Source organism: Gopherus flavomarginatus, chromosome 6, assembly GCF_025201925.1.
Source record: "Gopherus flavomarginatus isolate rGopFla2 chromosome 6, rGopFla2.mat.asm, whole genome shotgun sequence".
NCBI classification, from domain to species: domain Eukaryota; kingdom Metazoa; phylum Chordata; order Testudines; family Testudinidae; genus Gopherus; species Gopherus flavomarginatus.
Genome location: NC_066622.1, coordinates 30996684 through 31012114, shown reverse-complemented (window position 1 = coordinate 31012114; position 15431 = coordinate 30996684). Strand labels below are relative to the sequence as shown.

Genomic DNA, 15431 nt, shown 5'->3' with positions numbered 1-15431 from the left:
CCTTGGGATTAGATTGGCATTAGCACCCCCTGGAGCACAAAGACACAACACTTTTAGTACAAAGTTTTGTTTCTATTTTTCTTTTTTTTTTTTTTTTCCCCTTAACAAATGAAAGATGCAAGCAATGGACATGTGACAGGGAAGGGGCAACTACTAGGGGCAGGAAACACTGTGGGTTTAACCAGCCAGCAACAGGCAGACACGGACAGACACATATATTGACTCACAGATGCTAACGACAGATAGATGCCAGGATGGGACACCATGCACGGGACGAGGGGTATGGCTGCATCAGTTAGCCCCACAGCCCAGTTCTCCAGGGGGGAAGCTGGAGAGTGGGGCTCTGTTGTTGTTCTTAAATAGAAAATAATATTTTATTTTGTATCTTTTTAAATAAAATAAAATCAACAGCATAGAAATCTGGATTCTGTAGGCAACGGACTGGACAGAGGGGAATGGACCCTAATTTGTTGCTATTTTTGTTAGCAAGACTTTGTGCTGTTTTGGTGGGCAATGGGGGTGAATTTGGAGCCTGTTCCCCCCACTGAGACCTCATAGGGGAGTGTGTGTCTTCCCCCTTGTCCTAGTGAGAGTTCATTAATAATGGTGTTTAGGGGTGGGGGATACAAGGGTCCCTGTGCTTTGGAGCAGGGAGGTTTAAAAACAGTGGATGAGAGAGACACTGACCCTCCCCCCACCCCATTTGTGTGCTGAGCCTTGCAGCCCTGGAGGTGGGGCTGCTGCTATGTGCCAAATGCCACATTCCCTACCAGACCCTGCTAACACCCCCCCCCCCCCCCACCAACTATCCTGCCACCTGCAAGCAGGGTTACCCCCTCCTGGGTCCTTGCTACCCCATGGCACAAGTAGGGAGACTACAGGTGGGAAGGACTTGGGGCAGGAGGGGCTCTCGAGGGTGGGTGTGGATGGAATGACCTTTGCCCCTAGCTAAATCCAAAGTGCACTGGGGGGGGGGGCAGTCTACAGTTGGAATGTCCTTTGTCCCCTTTTCAACAGAGTTGGGGGCTGGGGGTTTCCCTGGAGCTGGAGGGGTGCCCAGGGTGCAGGAAGGGGACTCTACAGTGTGGGAGGCTTCCTCAGTTTGAGAGGGGGCAGGCAGTGGGGGAGGCTGGAATGCCCTTTGGTCCTGCAGCACCTGTTGTGCTCTCCCCCCTCCCCCGTGGAGCACTGAGCTGGGCGCATAGCTTCCCAGGTGTTGTGAGGGGCTTCCCACCCCCAGCCAGATGCCTCGCCTCGCCTCCCAGGGACTGGGGCAGGACAGTTCTCCCCACCCAGAACTGAGGCTGGGGGTTCTGCCTCACACCCCTCAGAAGCCCTGGATGTGGCAGTAAGCCTCCAGAGCAGCCAGCAAGATGTAGAGGAGCCAGAAACAGAAGAAGAGCAGGGCAGTGAGGATTTTGGGGGTACGGGGACCTCCCAGCTCGCCCCCCATGGGTGCGCGGCGCCGGTACAGCAGCACAGCGATGCTCAGCAGGGCAAAGATAGTGAAAAGCGTGACAGAGAAGGCCAGTGTGCCCGGCGTCACCACAAAGCGCTGGCCCTGGCTGGCCCAGTACCCGGCCGCAATGGTCCAGGCCACTCCTAGACCCAGGAAGACGTTGACTGCGTTACTGCCCGTCACGTTGCCGATGGAGGCATCCGCATATTGGTCCTGGATTGCGGCTGCCCGACTGGCAAAGGTGTCTGCAATGGAAGAGGGCAGGTTAGTGGGGAGGGGGACAGGCCAGGGTGAAGTGTTAATGGGGGGAAAGGAGTTGGTGGGGGAGGACAGGGTAAAGAGCTAATGGGTGAAGGGGTTAATGTAGGCAGGACAGGGATTAATAGAGGTGAGGGGTTGGGAGGGGGGAAGGGGATCAGTGAGGGTGCAGGGGGAGGTTTTAAGTGGGGCATGGGGGATTAGTGGGGCAGAGTTCAGTTAGATCAGTGGAGGAGTGAGCGGAGAGGAAGAAAAAAGTTAGTGGGGGGTGATGTGGGGGCTGAGGGGAGGGGAATTAGTACAGCACCCCACACAGACACGTTCCCTACCACTTCCCGCTATCCAACCATACAGCCCCCCTGACTGCCCCTCTCCACCCCCAAAACAGAGACCCCCTGCATGCAGCACTCCCCTCCCCCACTCACCACGTGACAAATTGGGCAATTTCTGTATTATTTTTATGAAGCCTATGTGTGCCTCAGTTTCCCTTTGCATTGTAACAAATAAGTGCAAGTCTCCTGCGAAGTCAGTGCAGGAGGCATGAGATATGGATGGTGCCTGGCTGGATCAGTAGAATGAACAGGGCTATTAAATAGGCTCAAACCGACTCAAATCCACAAGCATCTCGCAAGACAAAGATGTCCAAGGACTGAACCATCAACTCCTAACACCCCAGGAAGACAGACCAGCGGGAGAGGGACAGAGAGCGCCAGAGCTAGAGTCTAGCACAGTTTGGCTGGCCCATCAGGGCATTGATTTGACCAGGGTAGGCTACGGCTTAACCCCTCCTTTGTGCTAACCTAAGCACTTTCAGCTGCTGTAGCAGCCAGGTGACTCATCGCTGGGAACTCCATTTAGAAAAGGCTGCCTGTGTCGCTGTGCATATGCCCTGGGAGCAATGCGACAAGAAAGGAGAATGGTCCAAGCCTCCTACTGGCTTGGCTGGATCTGCTGCAGGAAGCCCCAGAGAGATACAGGGAACGCTGGTGCCAAAGGCCCAGTCTCGGAGGCCACAGACCTGCCTCAGTGGAACTGTGGTCTCTGGGTCCCAGCCCGCTAAAGAGGTCACTCCCAGGAGAATGGCTATAGGCTCGGGCTGTAGCCCTGACTCTGTGACTCCGTGACACCAGGCACAGAGCCCCTTGCCCTATAGAGCCCCTGCCCAGAGCCCCCTGCCCCACTCAGCAGGCATGGAGCCCCTTGCCCCATGGAGCCCCTGCCCAGAGCCCCCTGCCCCACTCAGCAGGCATGGAGCCCCTCACTCCATGGAACCCCTGCACGGAGCCCCTCACCCCATGGAGCCCCCTGCCCCACTCACCAAGCATGGAGCCCCTCACCCCATGGAGCCCCCTGCCCCACTCACCAGGCACAGAGCCCCTCACTCCATGGAGCCCCTGCCCCACTCACCAGGCATGGAGCCCCTCACCCCAAGGAGCCCCCTGCCCCACTCACCAGGCACAGAGCCCCTCACCCCAAGGAGCCCCTGCCCCACTCACCAGGCACAGAGCCCCTCACCCCAAGGAGCCCCCTGCCCCACTCACCAGGCACAGAGCCCCTCACCCCATGGAGCCCTTGCCCAGAGCCCCCTGCCCCATTCACCAGGCACAGAGCCCCTCACCCCAAGGAGCCCCTGCCCCACTCACCAGGCACAGAGCCCCTCACCCCATGGATCCCCCTGTCCCAATCACCAGGCACGGAGACCCTTGCCCCATGGAGCCCCTTCCTGGAGCCCCTCACCAGGCACGGAGCCCCTCACCCCATGGAGCCCCTGCCCCAAGCCCCCTGCCCCAGTGACCAGGCACAGAGCCCCTCACCCCATGGAACCCCTGCCCCACTCACCAGACACGGAGCCCCTCGCCCCACGGAGCCCCTGCCCAGAGCCCCTCCCCAGGTACAGAACCCCTCACCCCTTGGAGCCCCTGCCCAGAGCCCCCTGCCCCACTCACCAGGCACAGAGCCCCTCACCCCATTGAGCCCCCTGCCCCACTCACCAGGCATGGAGCCCCTTGCCCCATGGAGCCCCTGCCCGGAGCCCCTGACCAGGCACGGAGCCGCTCACCCCATGGAGCCCCTGCCCCAAGCCCCCTGCTCCACTGACCAGGCACAGAGCCCCTCACCCCATGGAGCCCCTGCCCCACTCACCAGGCACGGAGCCCCTCGCCCCATGGAGCCCCTGCCCGGAGCCCCTCACCAGGCACGGAGCCCCCTGCCCCACTCACCAAGCATGGAGCCCCTCACCCCATGGAGCCCCTGCCCCACTCACCAGGCACGGAGCGCCTTGCCCCATGGAGCCCCTGCCCGGAGCCCCTCACCAGGCACAGAGCCCCTCACCCCATGGAGCCCCCTGCCCCACTCACCAGGCACGGAGGTGCCAAGGGCCACAAAGACCACAGCAGTAACTGAGTCCTTGAGGCCGACAGTGCAACCGAAGTGCGAGGCCAGGTCGCCGGTGAGCGCGGTGAGCACCCCAATGAGTGCGATGGAGACAAGGAAGCAGGCCCAGCCCCCCCAGTACTCAGTGGGGGGCACAAAGGCGAAGAGAACCTTCCAGAACACGGTCAGGAAGTGCATGATGTAGTCGAAGCAGGACGGGAGCCGCTCCTCACCCGTCTCGTCCTCGTCCTCGTCCCCTAGGTGGGGGGCAAGAGGTAAGAGTGGGGTAACCCCCTGTACCTCCTCCCCCTCCCACTGCCTCCCTGTCCCCCCTCAGTGCTCCTTGCCAGCCTCCTTGTTGTGCCCTGGGGCAGGAGAGAGTAGGGTCCTGCCCCCCTACCCCCCAAGTCCTGCCCATCCCTGGGTGGGGTGCACTCCCCCAGCCTCTCCCCCTCCAGCCCCACCTCTCCGTACCGGCGCTGACCGTCACGGCACTGACGAATTGCTCCCTCCAGCTGCTGCTCCCCACAACCAGCGCCAAGTTGGTTTTCTTGATCAGTTTGTCCACAGTACTCTGGGTGGGGGGGGGGGGATAAAGAGGGGTGAGATGGGGGGCAGAGCCCTAAGCAGGCTGTCTCTAGGGGGTGCGGGGCCTGGGACAAATCAGCCCCCGCTGGCTTGAGGGACCTGCTCTGCATTGGCAGCAGCCCCCGCACCCCTAGTTCCTGCACCTATGTCTTCTGGGACTGACTGCAGCGGCTAACTGTATAAGCCCATGGGGCTCCCCAAAGTGTGGGGCCCAGAGCAGTGATCCCGATTTGCCCTATCCAAGGGACGGCTCTGCCCCTAAGGCCCAGGGTGGAGGCTATGGCAATATCAGGGCAGAGCGGGGCGAAGCCCAGAGCCGAGATGCCCAATGGGTGGAGGCTGGGATCTGCCAGAAGATGGGGGGTGGTGGTGTACCTAGGGAACCGCCCCCTCACACCTGCACTCCATGTGTGCCCCTCAAAGGCCTCCTAGCTCTGGAGCCTCGTGCGAGGTACACGGGGGTGGGAGGGATCCCTGGGGAAAAAAGCAACTGTCCCTTAGTCTGGTGCATCATCCCCCTGCCCCCCACTCCGCTGTGCCAGATAGGGCACTGGAGCAGACAGCACATGAGGGGCAGGTACGGAGTGGGGGAGATGTCCTCGAGGGAGGCTGGTGAACTTGGTCTCTGGCCCAGCTCAGCACGGGGAGGGAGGCTGGTGGGGTGCCTGGAGTGGGGGATGGGGGGCAGGAAGGGTTCACAGGATACTGTGGGGTCTGGAGGAATGGGGCACCCGGGACATTGGGGAGGGGTGGTGTGGGGTTGACAGGGGGCAGAAGGGGCACATGGGGAGCCAGAGAGGGCACAGGTAGTACATGGAGGAAGGAGGGAAGGGGCACATTTGGGCACTTACCTTGAACTCGTAGGACTCCTCAATCACCACCTCAAGTTTGGGGTGCTCCCCCAGGCTGGGACACCCCATCTTGGCGAGGGCGGCCCCGTCTTGCCCCTCAGTGGGGTGGTTCTCGTTAGAGTCACCTGTGGTGAGAAGAGGCAGAGGGACTGTTACTCTCTGGCTTCCCCCACCCCACCTCCCTGTGCTGCCCAGTGCCCCACCCCCATCACACCCCCCAATACCACAGGCTGTGCCCCCCCATACCATGCCGCAGCCCCATCTCCAGTAGTTCAGGAGGCCCCAGCTCCAGGTAGAAATTCTTGTTTTTCTCATATTCCTCGTCATCAATTATTTTAATCTCGATGAATTTCCTGGAGGGAGAGATTGGGAGGGGAGGTGAGATGGGGGTGCTGCACTGGGGGCCTGAGGGTGTTGGTTGTGGGGCACAGGGTGATAAGGCTGCTGCATGTGAGGAGCAGGGGGGCACTCATCCTGGGCTGTCTGCTGCAACTGGAGCAGGTGAGGGTCTGTGGCCCCTGATTCAGGGGGGTGACTGTGTCCCATAAGGAGAAGGTTGTATTACCATTTTAGTTTGTATACAATCAGCCCACTGCCCAGGCTGTCACCCCCATGACTAGTCCCTCCTCCCAGCTGGCATCAACTCAAAGCTAATCTGGGGCAGGTAATTACAAGAGGAAACAGCTGGGAACACAGCCCCTCTGCTCCCTTCCCTCAACCACCCACTGAGCCCCTCCACTGCGACACCTCCCTTCCCACCTGTCACCCAGCCCTCAGACACAGAGCTCTGTCCCCCCCTCATCTCTCCCCATCCTTCCCCCAAATGTCAAGCAGTAGGTGGCGGGTTAATAGATGCTGCAGCGCTGGGGAGGAGGGGAGGGGGATCAGCCAATGGGCTTGGGACATTTGTGGAGGCGGCTCCAGGCCCCACAATCCCATTGGCCATTAACAGAGCACAGGGGAATCAGCTGCTTCACCCCATTAGTGAACCGGAGAATCCCCCCAGCTCTGCAGGTGTCCCTTGATCCCACCCCTCTTGCTCACCCAGCCCTGGGCTCCCCCCACAGCTCTGTGGTGCCCCTCAATCCCAGTCCCATGCTATTCCAGCTGCGGGCTCCCTCACACCCCACACAGCTCTGTCAGTGCCCCTCAATTCCACCCCACAGTCCACTGCCCTCACAGACCTGGGCTCTCCCTCCCAGCTCTGCTAGTCCCCCTCAGTCCTGATCCCCAGCCCCCTGCTATCCCAGCTGTGGCCTCTTTGCAAACCCCCCCACCCCCACTTTGGTCACTTGGGGATCAGGCCCTGGCAGTGCAGTTACTGGCCGTAACAACCCCCCCACCCGTGCCATCTGTTCTGCTCTCTAATTATGAGCACAAAGGGCCCTTCGCTCTGGCAGTGCTGGGAGCAGCTGTGGCGGGTGGGGGGGAAGGAGACAAGCAGAGGGGGAGCAAGAGAGGTTTATCTGCCAGCTGTAGGGATCTCAGCACAGAGCATCTCACATCCTCAGCACAGCCTGTGCCCTCCCGATACGCCCTGCCTGGCTCTAATGTTCCCCCTGATCTCCACTATCACTGACCCCCAGTACAGAGCCCTAATACCCCCCTACCCTGCACCTTTGGCCTGAGCTACCTCACTACAGGCCGGTGAGCTCTGGGGGGAGCCCATGGCTGTTACCGATCAATTCACACCCACCCAGCCCAAGTACTGGTGTGCTGGGCTCTGCTCCCACCTGGGGGGCATGACTGCTTTCCCATCTGCTCACACTCACTGGTTCACCACCATCACACACATGCCCGCCCCCCTTTGTTGCACTGGTGAACAGGAGATGCAAGGCTCCCCCAGCCCCTTGTCTGAGCTCATGTCTAGGGGGGAAAGCTCATTGTTGCCATGGAGACACTGGGAGGGGTGTAGGGGGGAGAACTAGTTTAATTTTTGGTACAGTTGATTGAATTGGGGAGTGGGCTAGGGGGCAAGGGATGGAGGAGGGGAGCCTATGTACAGTGTGGGGGAGGGGACTTGGTGCCCCCTGCTTTCCCTTTACCAATTGCCCAAGGTGGTTGGGGTTGAACCCCTGGTATCTGGAGCTGCAAGGTGGCTGCAGCAAATGTCCCCTGCCCCCAGGTCTGCTGAAGTGCAGATGCTCGCCCACCTCACATGGACTCCAGACTCAGCACTGGGGAGAATGGCTGCTCCAACAATTGCCTCGTTCAGCCCCCTGCTAGTGCCCCTCCATTCTGATGTGCAGCCCCCTGCTATCCCAGCATTGGGCGCTGCCCTCCAGCTCTGCCAGTGCCCCTCAGTCCCAAACCATGGCCTTCCTGTTATCCCTGGTTCCCCCCAGATACCTGCTCCTCTGACCCCCCCCCACCTTGTCCTTGACCTGCCTTTCTCTGGCCATTGTCCCCCTCACATACAAATCAGGTGCCCTTCTCCCTGTTACCTAGCACCCTGATTGCCCCCTAAGCAGCTGTCCCCTCCCCCAACTGCTCCCCCACAGCCCTGCCACCTGATCCTTGTCACACACATTCTGTTCTCCCTCACCTTGCTGTCCCTGCCCTTGCCCCCTTGTACCTGCTCCCCTTTGGCACTCCCCACATCTTCCCCATCCATGTCTCTCACGTGATCTCATCGTTGAGGAACTCCACCTTGCCCTCGGCCTCCTCGTAGTCCTCACCAGCCTTTGCAGTACCCTCCATGGTGTGGTACGGCAGGGCCACGCGGCCCCGGGCCCCTGAGGTGCGCAGCACCCGTACCCGCACGGCCCCCACACTCTCACTGACCCGCACCGAGGCGCCCTCGAAGGTGAAGATGCCGGCATGATCATCGTCGAAGATGGTGACGGTGGCAGTGGCAGCAGGGCCAAGGCAGGCCTTAGGGGGTGGCTCAGCCCCCGGCTCGGCCCAGGCAGCCCGCACGTTGCTGAGGTGCACACGGAAGTACTCGTCCTCCTCGAAGATGTCATCGTCAATGATGCCCACGCGGATCTCGCGCTGCGTCTCACCTGGCTTAAAGAACAGTGTGCCCTCGGCGTACTCGTAGTCCGAGCCAGCATTGGCCGTGCCGTCCTCGGTGCGGAAATCCACACGCACAGTCGTGCGAGCCACGTCGCCGCCACGTCGCTCCACTGTCAGCACCACAGCACCACAGTTCTCAAAGCACTGGTAGAGCGCCGGCTCGAAGGTCACCCTGGTGAGTGAGTCGTCATCCTCAGGGCGCACTTCAGGCAGACTCAGCGCCTTGCGCGCCTGGTCGGCTGCATGCTTCTTCAGGATGTTGCCCGCTCCGATCATCATGCGGGTAGCCTGGATGCGGTAGAAGGCCCGGCTCTTTTGCTGCTGCACCAGTACATGGTAGTTGGCCATCTCAATCAGCTGCTCCATGTCCTTCTCTGGGTGCTTCTGCCGCAAGTCCCTCAGGGTGCGCGCCATGTCACGCCGGGCTTCCTCATCCCCGTTTTTGCCTGCCTCGACCACCCCATTGGCCTGGGTGCTGTCCAGCTCCACCTCCAGCTTGGGGAGGGCTGTGTCGCCTTCCGTCTCAATGATCAGGCCCCGGGCCTTGTCGGCTCGGTACTTCTTCTGCACGTATTTGTAGAAGAGGAGGCGGCGGTCAGCCAGCCAGGCCTGCACCACGCAGATGGGGAAGAAGAGGAAGGTGAGCAGGCCTTCCCACACCTCCACCTCACCAGGGGAGAAGCAGGCCAGGATGAGGTAGAGCCAGATGTAGGCGAAGATGCTCCAGGCGGCTGTGACAAAGAAGACGCGCAGGTGCTTGATCCTGCGCGTCTCGCCCTCGGGCACCACATGCACGCACACGGCAATGATGACGAACATGTTGAAGGCGGCGCTGCCCACTATGGTGCTGGGCCCCATCTCGCCTGCCTGGAAGCCGTGGCCCACGATCTCAATGATGGAGAGCATGATCTCGGGCGCCGAGGAGCCCAGCGCCATGAGCGTCAGGTTGGAGACGGTCTCGTTCCAGATGCGGATGGTGGTGGTGCTGGTCTCACCATTGGCCTTCTTCACAGTGATCTCCTTCTCCTGCGAGGTGATGACCTCGATGGAGGCCATGAACCGGTCGGCAATGATGGACATACCCAGGAACATGTAGATCATCGCCACAAAGTACACTATGGCCCGGGCCACCTTGTCGCCCACCGAGGGGTTCTGGGGTAGCCACACAGGCAGGATCACCCCATCCTGGCACTCTGAGGTCTCCCGGCACAAGGTGCTGACATTATCCCCATCCAGCGATGATGCTCCCTGGGATGGGCCTCCCAGCCCCTCCTCCACCTTGGCCTGGTGAAGTGGGAGGCTCAAGGCCAGGATGAGGAAGATAGTAGAGACCCCAAGGTGGGACAGGAGAGGCATGGTGGGAGTGGGAGTGGGCAGGCAGAACCTGCAAGAGAGGAGGAGGCATAGCGAGGAATGAGGAGGATACACGGTGTAATAATAATAATAATAATAGGAGATATACCAATCTCCTAGAACTGGAAGGGACCTTGAAAGGTCATTGAGTCCAGCCCCCTGCCTTCACTAGCAGGACCAATTTTTGTCCCAGATCCCTAAGTGGCCCCCTTAAGGATTGAGTTCACAACCTTGGGTTTAGCAGGCCAATGCTCAAACCACTGAGCTATCCCCCATCCCCAATGGTGCTGGTGGGGAGAAGGGCTGGGAGGTCATCCCCTTCCTTGTGGGCTGGAAGGGGATGGGTGGGACTGCTCCCTTGTGAGGTTGGGGGGATCTGGGGTAGAACGGGGTGCCCATTCCCTCATGAAGTGGAGGGGAAAGGCTAGGAAGAACTGGTGGGTGTTTTGGGTGGCACAGGCAGTCCCGAGGCCACAGCATCCATCCATAAGGAGCCATGAGGGTTTCCCAGTTACTCTTTCCCCTACAGCGGGGCCAGCCCCCCTCTGGGGTACATCCCCCAGGGTCTATTCCTCCCCATCTTTCCCTCAGTTCCACCACCATGGCAATACCCACCCTGACCCTTTAACAGGTGAGGCTGCAAAACAGACTGCATCCCAGCTCAACCGCCACTGCCTACTGCATCCCACTTCCCTCCTGGAAACAGGGGGTTGGTTAAGAACGCCAGAGTCCTGAACCCTAAGCTGGACCCCCTCCCCTCCCAGAGCTGGAAATGGAACCCAGGAGTCCTGGTTCCCAGTCCTCTCTGCTCTTTCAGTGGGGGAGGGAGGAGAGGGAGAGGAGAATGCTGGGCACCAGGACTCCTGGCTTCTCTGTCTCTGTGCCCTTTGATTCATGCCAGTGCTTCAAGGCAGCGCTGGCAGCTGATTCACAGGACCCATCTGCGCTCAATGGGCCAAGAGACAGCACCAGTCAGACATGAATGAGGCTTGGGCTCAGCTGGGCACCACAGGGTACTGAGGGGAGGGGGGCCCCTCATGCCTTCTCCAGCTCCTGCTGGTCACCAGCAACCCCATCAGGCTGCATTAGGGGGCTCTAACCTCCCCACCATGGGGCAGCAGGACTGACCCCATGGCAGGGTCAGGGGGAGCAGTTGGGAGTGACCCCCTCAGCCAGCTTAGTATGGGGAGCCCAGACCCACACCAGTGCCTCTCCGACCAGGTCCTGTCAGAGCTTGTGAATGTGGTGTCTGCCCCCACTCCAGCACCTCACTCGGCCTGTGTCCATGTGTGTGTGTGGGGTGAGTCCCTGGTCTTGGGGCTGGAAAGACTGCAGGGGTTGACCCTTCCCGTGTTGAGTTTAATGGGTTTTTAGGAGTCCCCATTAATTTGCTCAGGGAGTGACATTTGGTGTGGACACTCCCTCCTCCATCCTGTTGTTTGCCCACAGCTCAAGCACCACCACCCCCCATGCTGGCTCCCTCCATTCCCCCGAACTCCCCTCAGCTCACACTCCTCCTCTGTGCTGGCGCCTCACCCCCACAACCACTCCCCCTGCATCAGTGCCAACTGGGGACTCCCCCCCGAGATGGGACTGGGGGCCAGTGCCTGGAGGAGCCCTCTGTCCCAGCCTCTTCCTACCCCACCGAATGTCCCAGAAGCCCACACTCTTCCTTGACTTCTATTCCTCCCAGCCTGTCCCCAGGGAGTTTGTGCCCCCTTGCAGTCCCCCATCCCAGCTCCAGAGTCCCCCCATTCCCTGAACTCAGGCTGAACTATAACAGTGATCTCCCCCTGGAAGCACTTTACCCCCTGCAACTCTCCACTTTCCCGGTTTGGAGGTAGGAGCCTCCTCCCCATGAAGGGAAGATGCCCTTTCCCAAGCAGGCTGCAGTCCTGCGAAACAGCACATGGTGGGAAAGGGTTGCAGTTCTCCCCATGGTAACATTCTGTGAGGGGTACACTAAGGGACAGTAGGGCATGCAAGAAGGCACTCGTGGGAGTGTGACAGGGTTTCACTTGTAGAGGGGTGAGCATGCAAAGATTGTGCTGGTGAATATGCACCGGTCCATCTTCCACAGACCTGGGGGCTAGGATTGCAGAAGTGGGCAGGGTGGGGGGCTGACTGGGGGGGAACATGAACTTCACCTCAGACCACGGCCAGGTGCCTCCATTCTGAACTCTTTGGCAGGGGGTCTCACCAGAGTGTGAACAGGATTGTGGAAGAGTATGCACAGCACTGCTTTCGGTCTACGAGGGCCAGAGGTTCACGTGTGAGGTATTGCTCTGGGTGCAGGAGGGCCATGCATGAGCATACACGGCACTGCTCTGGATGCGCAGGGCTGTGGGAGAGTGTGCAAGGCACTGTTCCAGGGACCATGGATGAGCCTGCAAGGTGCTGCTTCAGGTGTGCAAGAGCCATGGGTGAGTGTGCAAGGCATTGCTCTGAGCGCACAGGGGCCATGGGTGAGCCTGCAAGGCACAGCTCTGGGGGCCATGGGTGAGCATGCAAGGCACTGTTACAGGTGGGTAGTGGCTGTGGGTGAGTGTGGATTGTCAGTGTGTGACCCCATGCATGAGTGTGTGCACCATTAGTACAGGCACAGTGTCCCTGTACATGCAGAGCTGGGTCGATATATGCACCGTACCCTTGTGTTGCACATGCACCCACCATGCAAAGTGTTGCACATGCAGCCCCTCCTGTCTGCCCATGCAAGGTACTGCACACATGCCCCCAGTGCAACATGTTTTCCATTTGCTGTCCCGTTCTCATGCATGACCCCAGGGCCACCCCAGTACTGGGGAGGGGGAGAGAATTACCCTGCCCTCCGATGGAGAAGATCACCTCCCTCACCAAACAGAAGGCAGCTGAGCCCAAGCTATGTCAAGCAGCAGAATTTCTTGGAGAGATGGGGGAGGGGAGAGCCCCAGGGGCAAGCTGACACCAGTGTGGGGGGTAGTGAGACCCAGAACAGAGACTCAGTGCCCCATGTTGGGGGAGATGAGGGGATGTCTCTGTAGAGGAGGAAGAGTCCCAGCTGGGGGTTCTATGGGGGTTAGGTGGAGCTCCCCAAAGTTGGAGGGAGAAGTTTGGTAGGGGAAGCATAAGCTTTGGGGGGCAGTTCTATAGGATGGGGGAGGGGCAGCCCAATGCTGGTTGCAAGATTTTTTTTAAATCCACAAAAGCCAGAGTCAGGCTCCTGAAGCCCAGTGCCATCTCCCCAACCCCCCGCCCCTGTCTTGGGGCCAGGTCTCCTGTGCCCCCAGCCCCCCCATTCCAAGATATACACAACACATCCCAACAATCTCTCCCGGCCTCATCCCTCCCCCCACCGCCAGCTCTTCTCCATGTGGCTACCCTGGTGTCTGGGTCCTCCCCCTCCCGCTCCAGCAAGACAGCCCAGGAATGCAGAATTGGAATTGGACACATGCAGACCAACTCCCTCCACCATCACCCCAGATTTACCTCTTCCAAATCCCCCCTTTTTCTCTCTATGCAACTTTCCTCGATTGGGGGAGCTGCAAATAAATTCCGGGGGATTAAAGATGTAAAAGAGGCAGGATTCCCCAACACCCCGATCCAGAATCCCCGGGAGGGCTTCCCTGGGCATCAGTCAGGGCAGGGGGACCGGTCACTTCCCCCCGCACAAGGCAGCGTCCACACACCTCCCGTTCAGATCCATGGGGGACAGCTTCCCCCTCCTCTCCCCGAGCTCCCCCTTACCGGGCTGTGGGATCAGGTCACAGCACGACCTCCCCTCTGGGGTAGGATGCACGCACGCTCCCCCCGCCGCTGCTCAGATCTGTGGGGAGCAAAGGAGCGGACCCCCGTTAGCTGGCGTTCGAGGGGGCACAGGGCTGCTCCTGGAGTCACTGGTCCATCTGCAGCTGGGAGAGGAGGGGGGGTCTGCACGATCCCCTCCACAGCCTGTGCCTCCGCCCCTTCCTGCAGAGCCCCCCAGCCCAGCTGCCCCCCGATCTGGGGGGGCAGGGTCCCCTCTGCCGCCAGGCTGCGGGCACCAGCAAAACGGCGGAGCGAGCCGGGCTGCGGGGACAGGCTGAGGATGCTCCCGCTGGCAGCTTCATGCTCCACCCTGGCGAGGGATGGATGGCTGGGGAGGGCACTGCGCCCAGCCTGCAATGGGGGGCGGGGGGGGCTCCTAGCACGGGCAGCGGAGCCGGGAGGGGGGGTGCTCTGGGGAGGGGACCCCCACTGCAAAACAGCAGCACACCCTCACCGTGCCGCCGGAACCGAGACGGAGGGGGCAGCTCAGTGCACGGGGGTCCCTATACGCCTCATTGAAAACTAGTAAGCCCCCACCCACGCCTGCAAGCCAGACACTTGGAAGAGAGGAGGAAACCCAGCTGCGTCTCTGCTGCTCCCCGACTCCAGCTCCCTCCCCCATCCCTCTTTTCCAGACACTACCCCTCCCAAGCTCCCCCCTACACACTCTCTCCAGCGTATGTCCTCAGCCGCCAATTCTCCCTTAAAATGCTTCCCCACCTGCCCTCAACCCTCCATCGTTCTCCAGGTGAGCCCCGCAACTCCTCTCCCAGCACGGGGCGCAGCGGGGAGTGGGGTGGGAGCGCTGGCTGTGGGGGGAACTCCTGGCTACTCCAGACCCGCCTCTCCCAGCAGGGGGCGCTGTAGGGAGTGGGATGGGAGCGCTGGCTGTGGGGGGAGCTCCTGGCTACTCCAGACCCGCCTCTCCCAGCAGGGGGCGCAGCAGGGAGTGGGGTGGGAGCGCTGGCTGTGGGGGGAGCTCCTGGCTACTCCAGACCCGCCTCTCCCAGCAGGGGGCGCAGCAGGGAGTGGGGTGGGAGCGCTGGCTGTGGGGGGAGCTCCTGGCTACTCCAGACCCGCCTCTCCCAGCAGGGGGCGCAGCAGGGAGTGGGGTGGGAGCGCTGGCTGTGGGGGAGCTCCTGGCTACTTCAGACCCGGCTCTCCCAGCAGGGGGCGCAGCAGGGAGTGGGGTGGGAGCGCTGGCTGTGGGGAGGAGCTCAGTCACACTCTTCCCTCTCCTACTCTGTAGTCCTGTCTGGCTGCTCCCCTCGTCGCAGTCCTCAGACACCCCCATTGTCTGCGGCTCCAAGACGGAGGGGGAAGAGTCCGTGTCCTTATCTGATCCCTGGTACTCCCCCATCTAGCCCGCTCCATTGCAAACTACATGGAGCTCCCATCCCTCGTCCCACCCCAGTGAGTGGGTTGGGGAGGAGGGGGCATCTTCCCTCCTCCCCCCGCTGTGAGGGAGGGATCCCGGGAATGCCCCTCTTCAGTGGGCGTTTTCCGAGCGTTTCATCCGGTGCGGGGAGGGGCAGAGGGCAGGATTATGTCCCCGTTCAGGTTTATGGCGGTATGGGGGGGGGTCTCTGCTAGATCCGGTTTGGGGGTCAATTTGGCAGATAGGGCAGGTCAGCACTGAAATCTGCTCGGGCTGCAGCGAGTGAGGCGGAGGGAACTGAGGGGGCAAAGGATGGGAGATACCAGGCTGGAAGATGAGGGGGTCCCGCTGGGGGGGGGGGTGAGGAAGA

The 15431-nt window shown here is 60.8% G+C and overlaps 1 protein-coding gene across 2 annotated transcripts; it reads right to left on the bottom strand.

The window, feature by feature from the left end:
* Positions 1–320: 320 nt before the first annotated feature.
* On the bottom strand, positions 321–13970 carry LOC127054489 (sodium/calcium exchanger 1-like). 2 transcript variants are annotated; one of them, XM_050960701.1, is made up of 7 exons: positions 13624–13970; positions 8153–9931; positions 5776–5882; positions 5530–5654; positions 4565–4664; positions 4075–4347; positions 321–1704 (listed from the first exon to the last, which is right to left on the bottom strand). In XM_050960701.1, the coding sequence occupies exons 2-7, from the start codon at positions 9901–9903 to the stop codon at positions 1328–1330; spliced, it is 2733 nt and encodes a 910-aa protein (XP_050816658.1). In that variant the 5' UTR covers positions 9904–9931; positions 13624–13970; the 3' UTR covers positions 321–1327. The 2 variants fall into 2 exon arrangements, with proteins under 2 accessions (XP_050816658.1, XP_050816659.1); XM_050960702.1 differs by lacking the exons at positions 8153–9931; positions 13624–13970 and adding an exon at positions 6289–6361.
* Positions 13971–15431: the final 1461 nt, after the last annotated feature.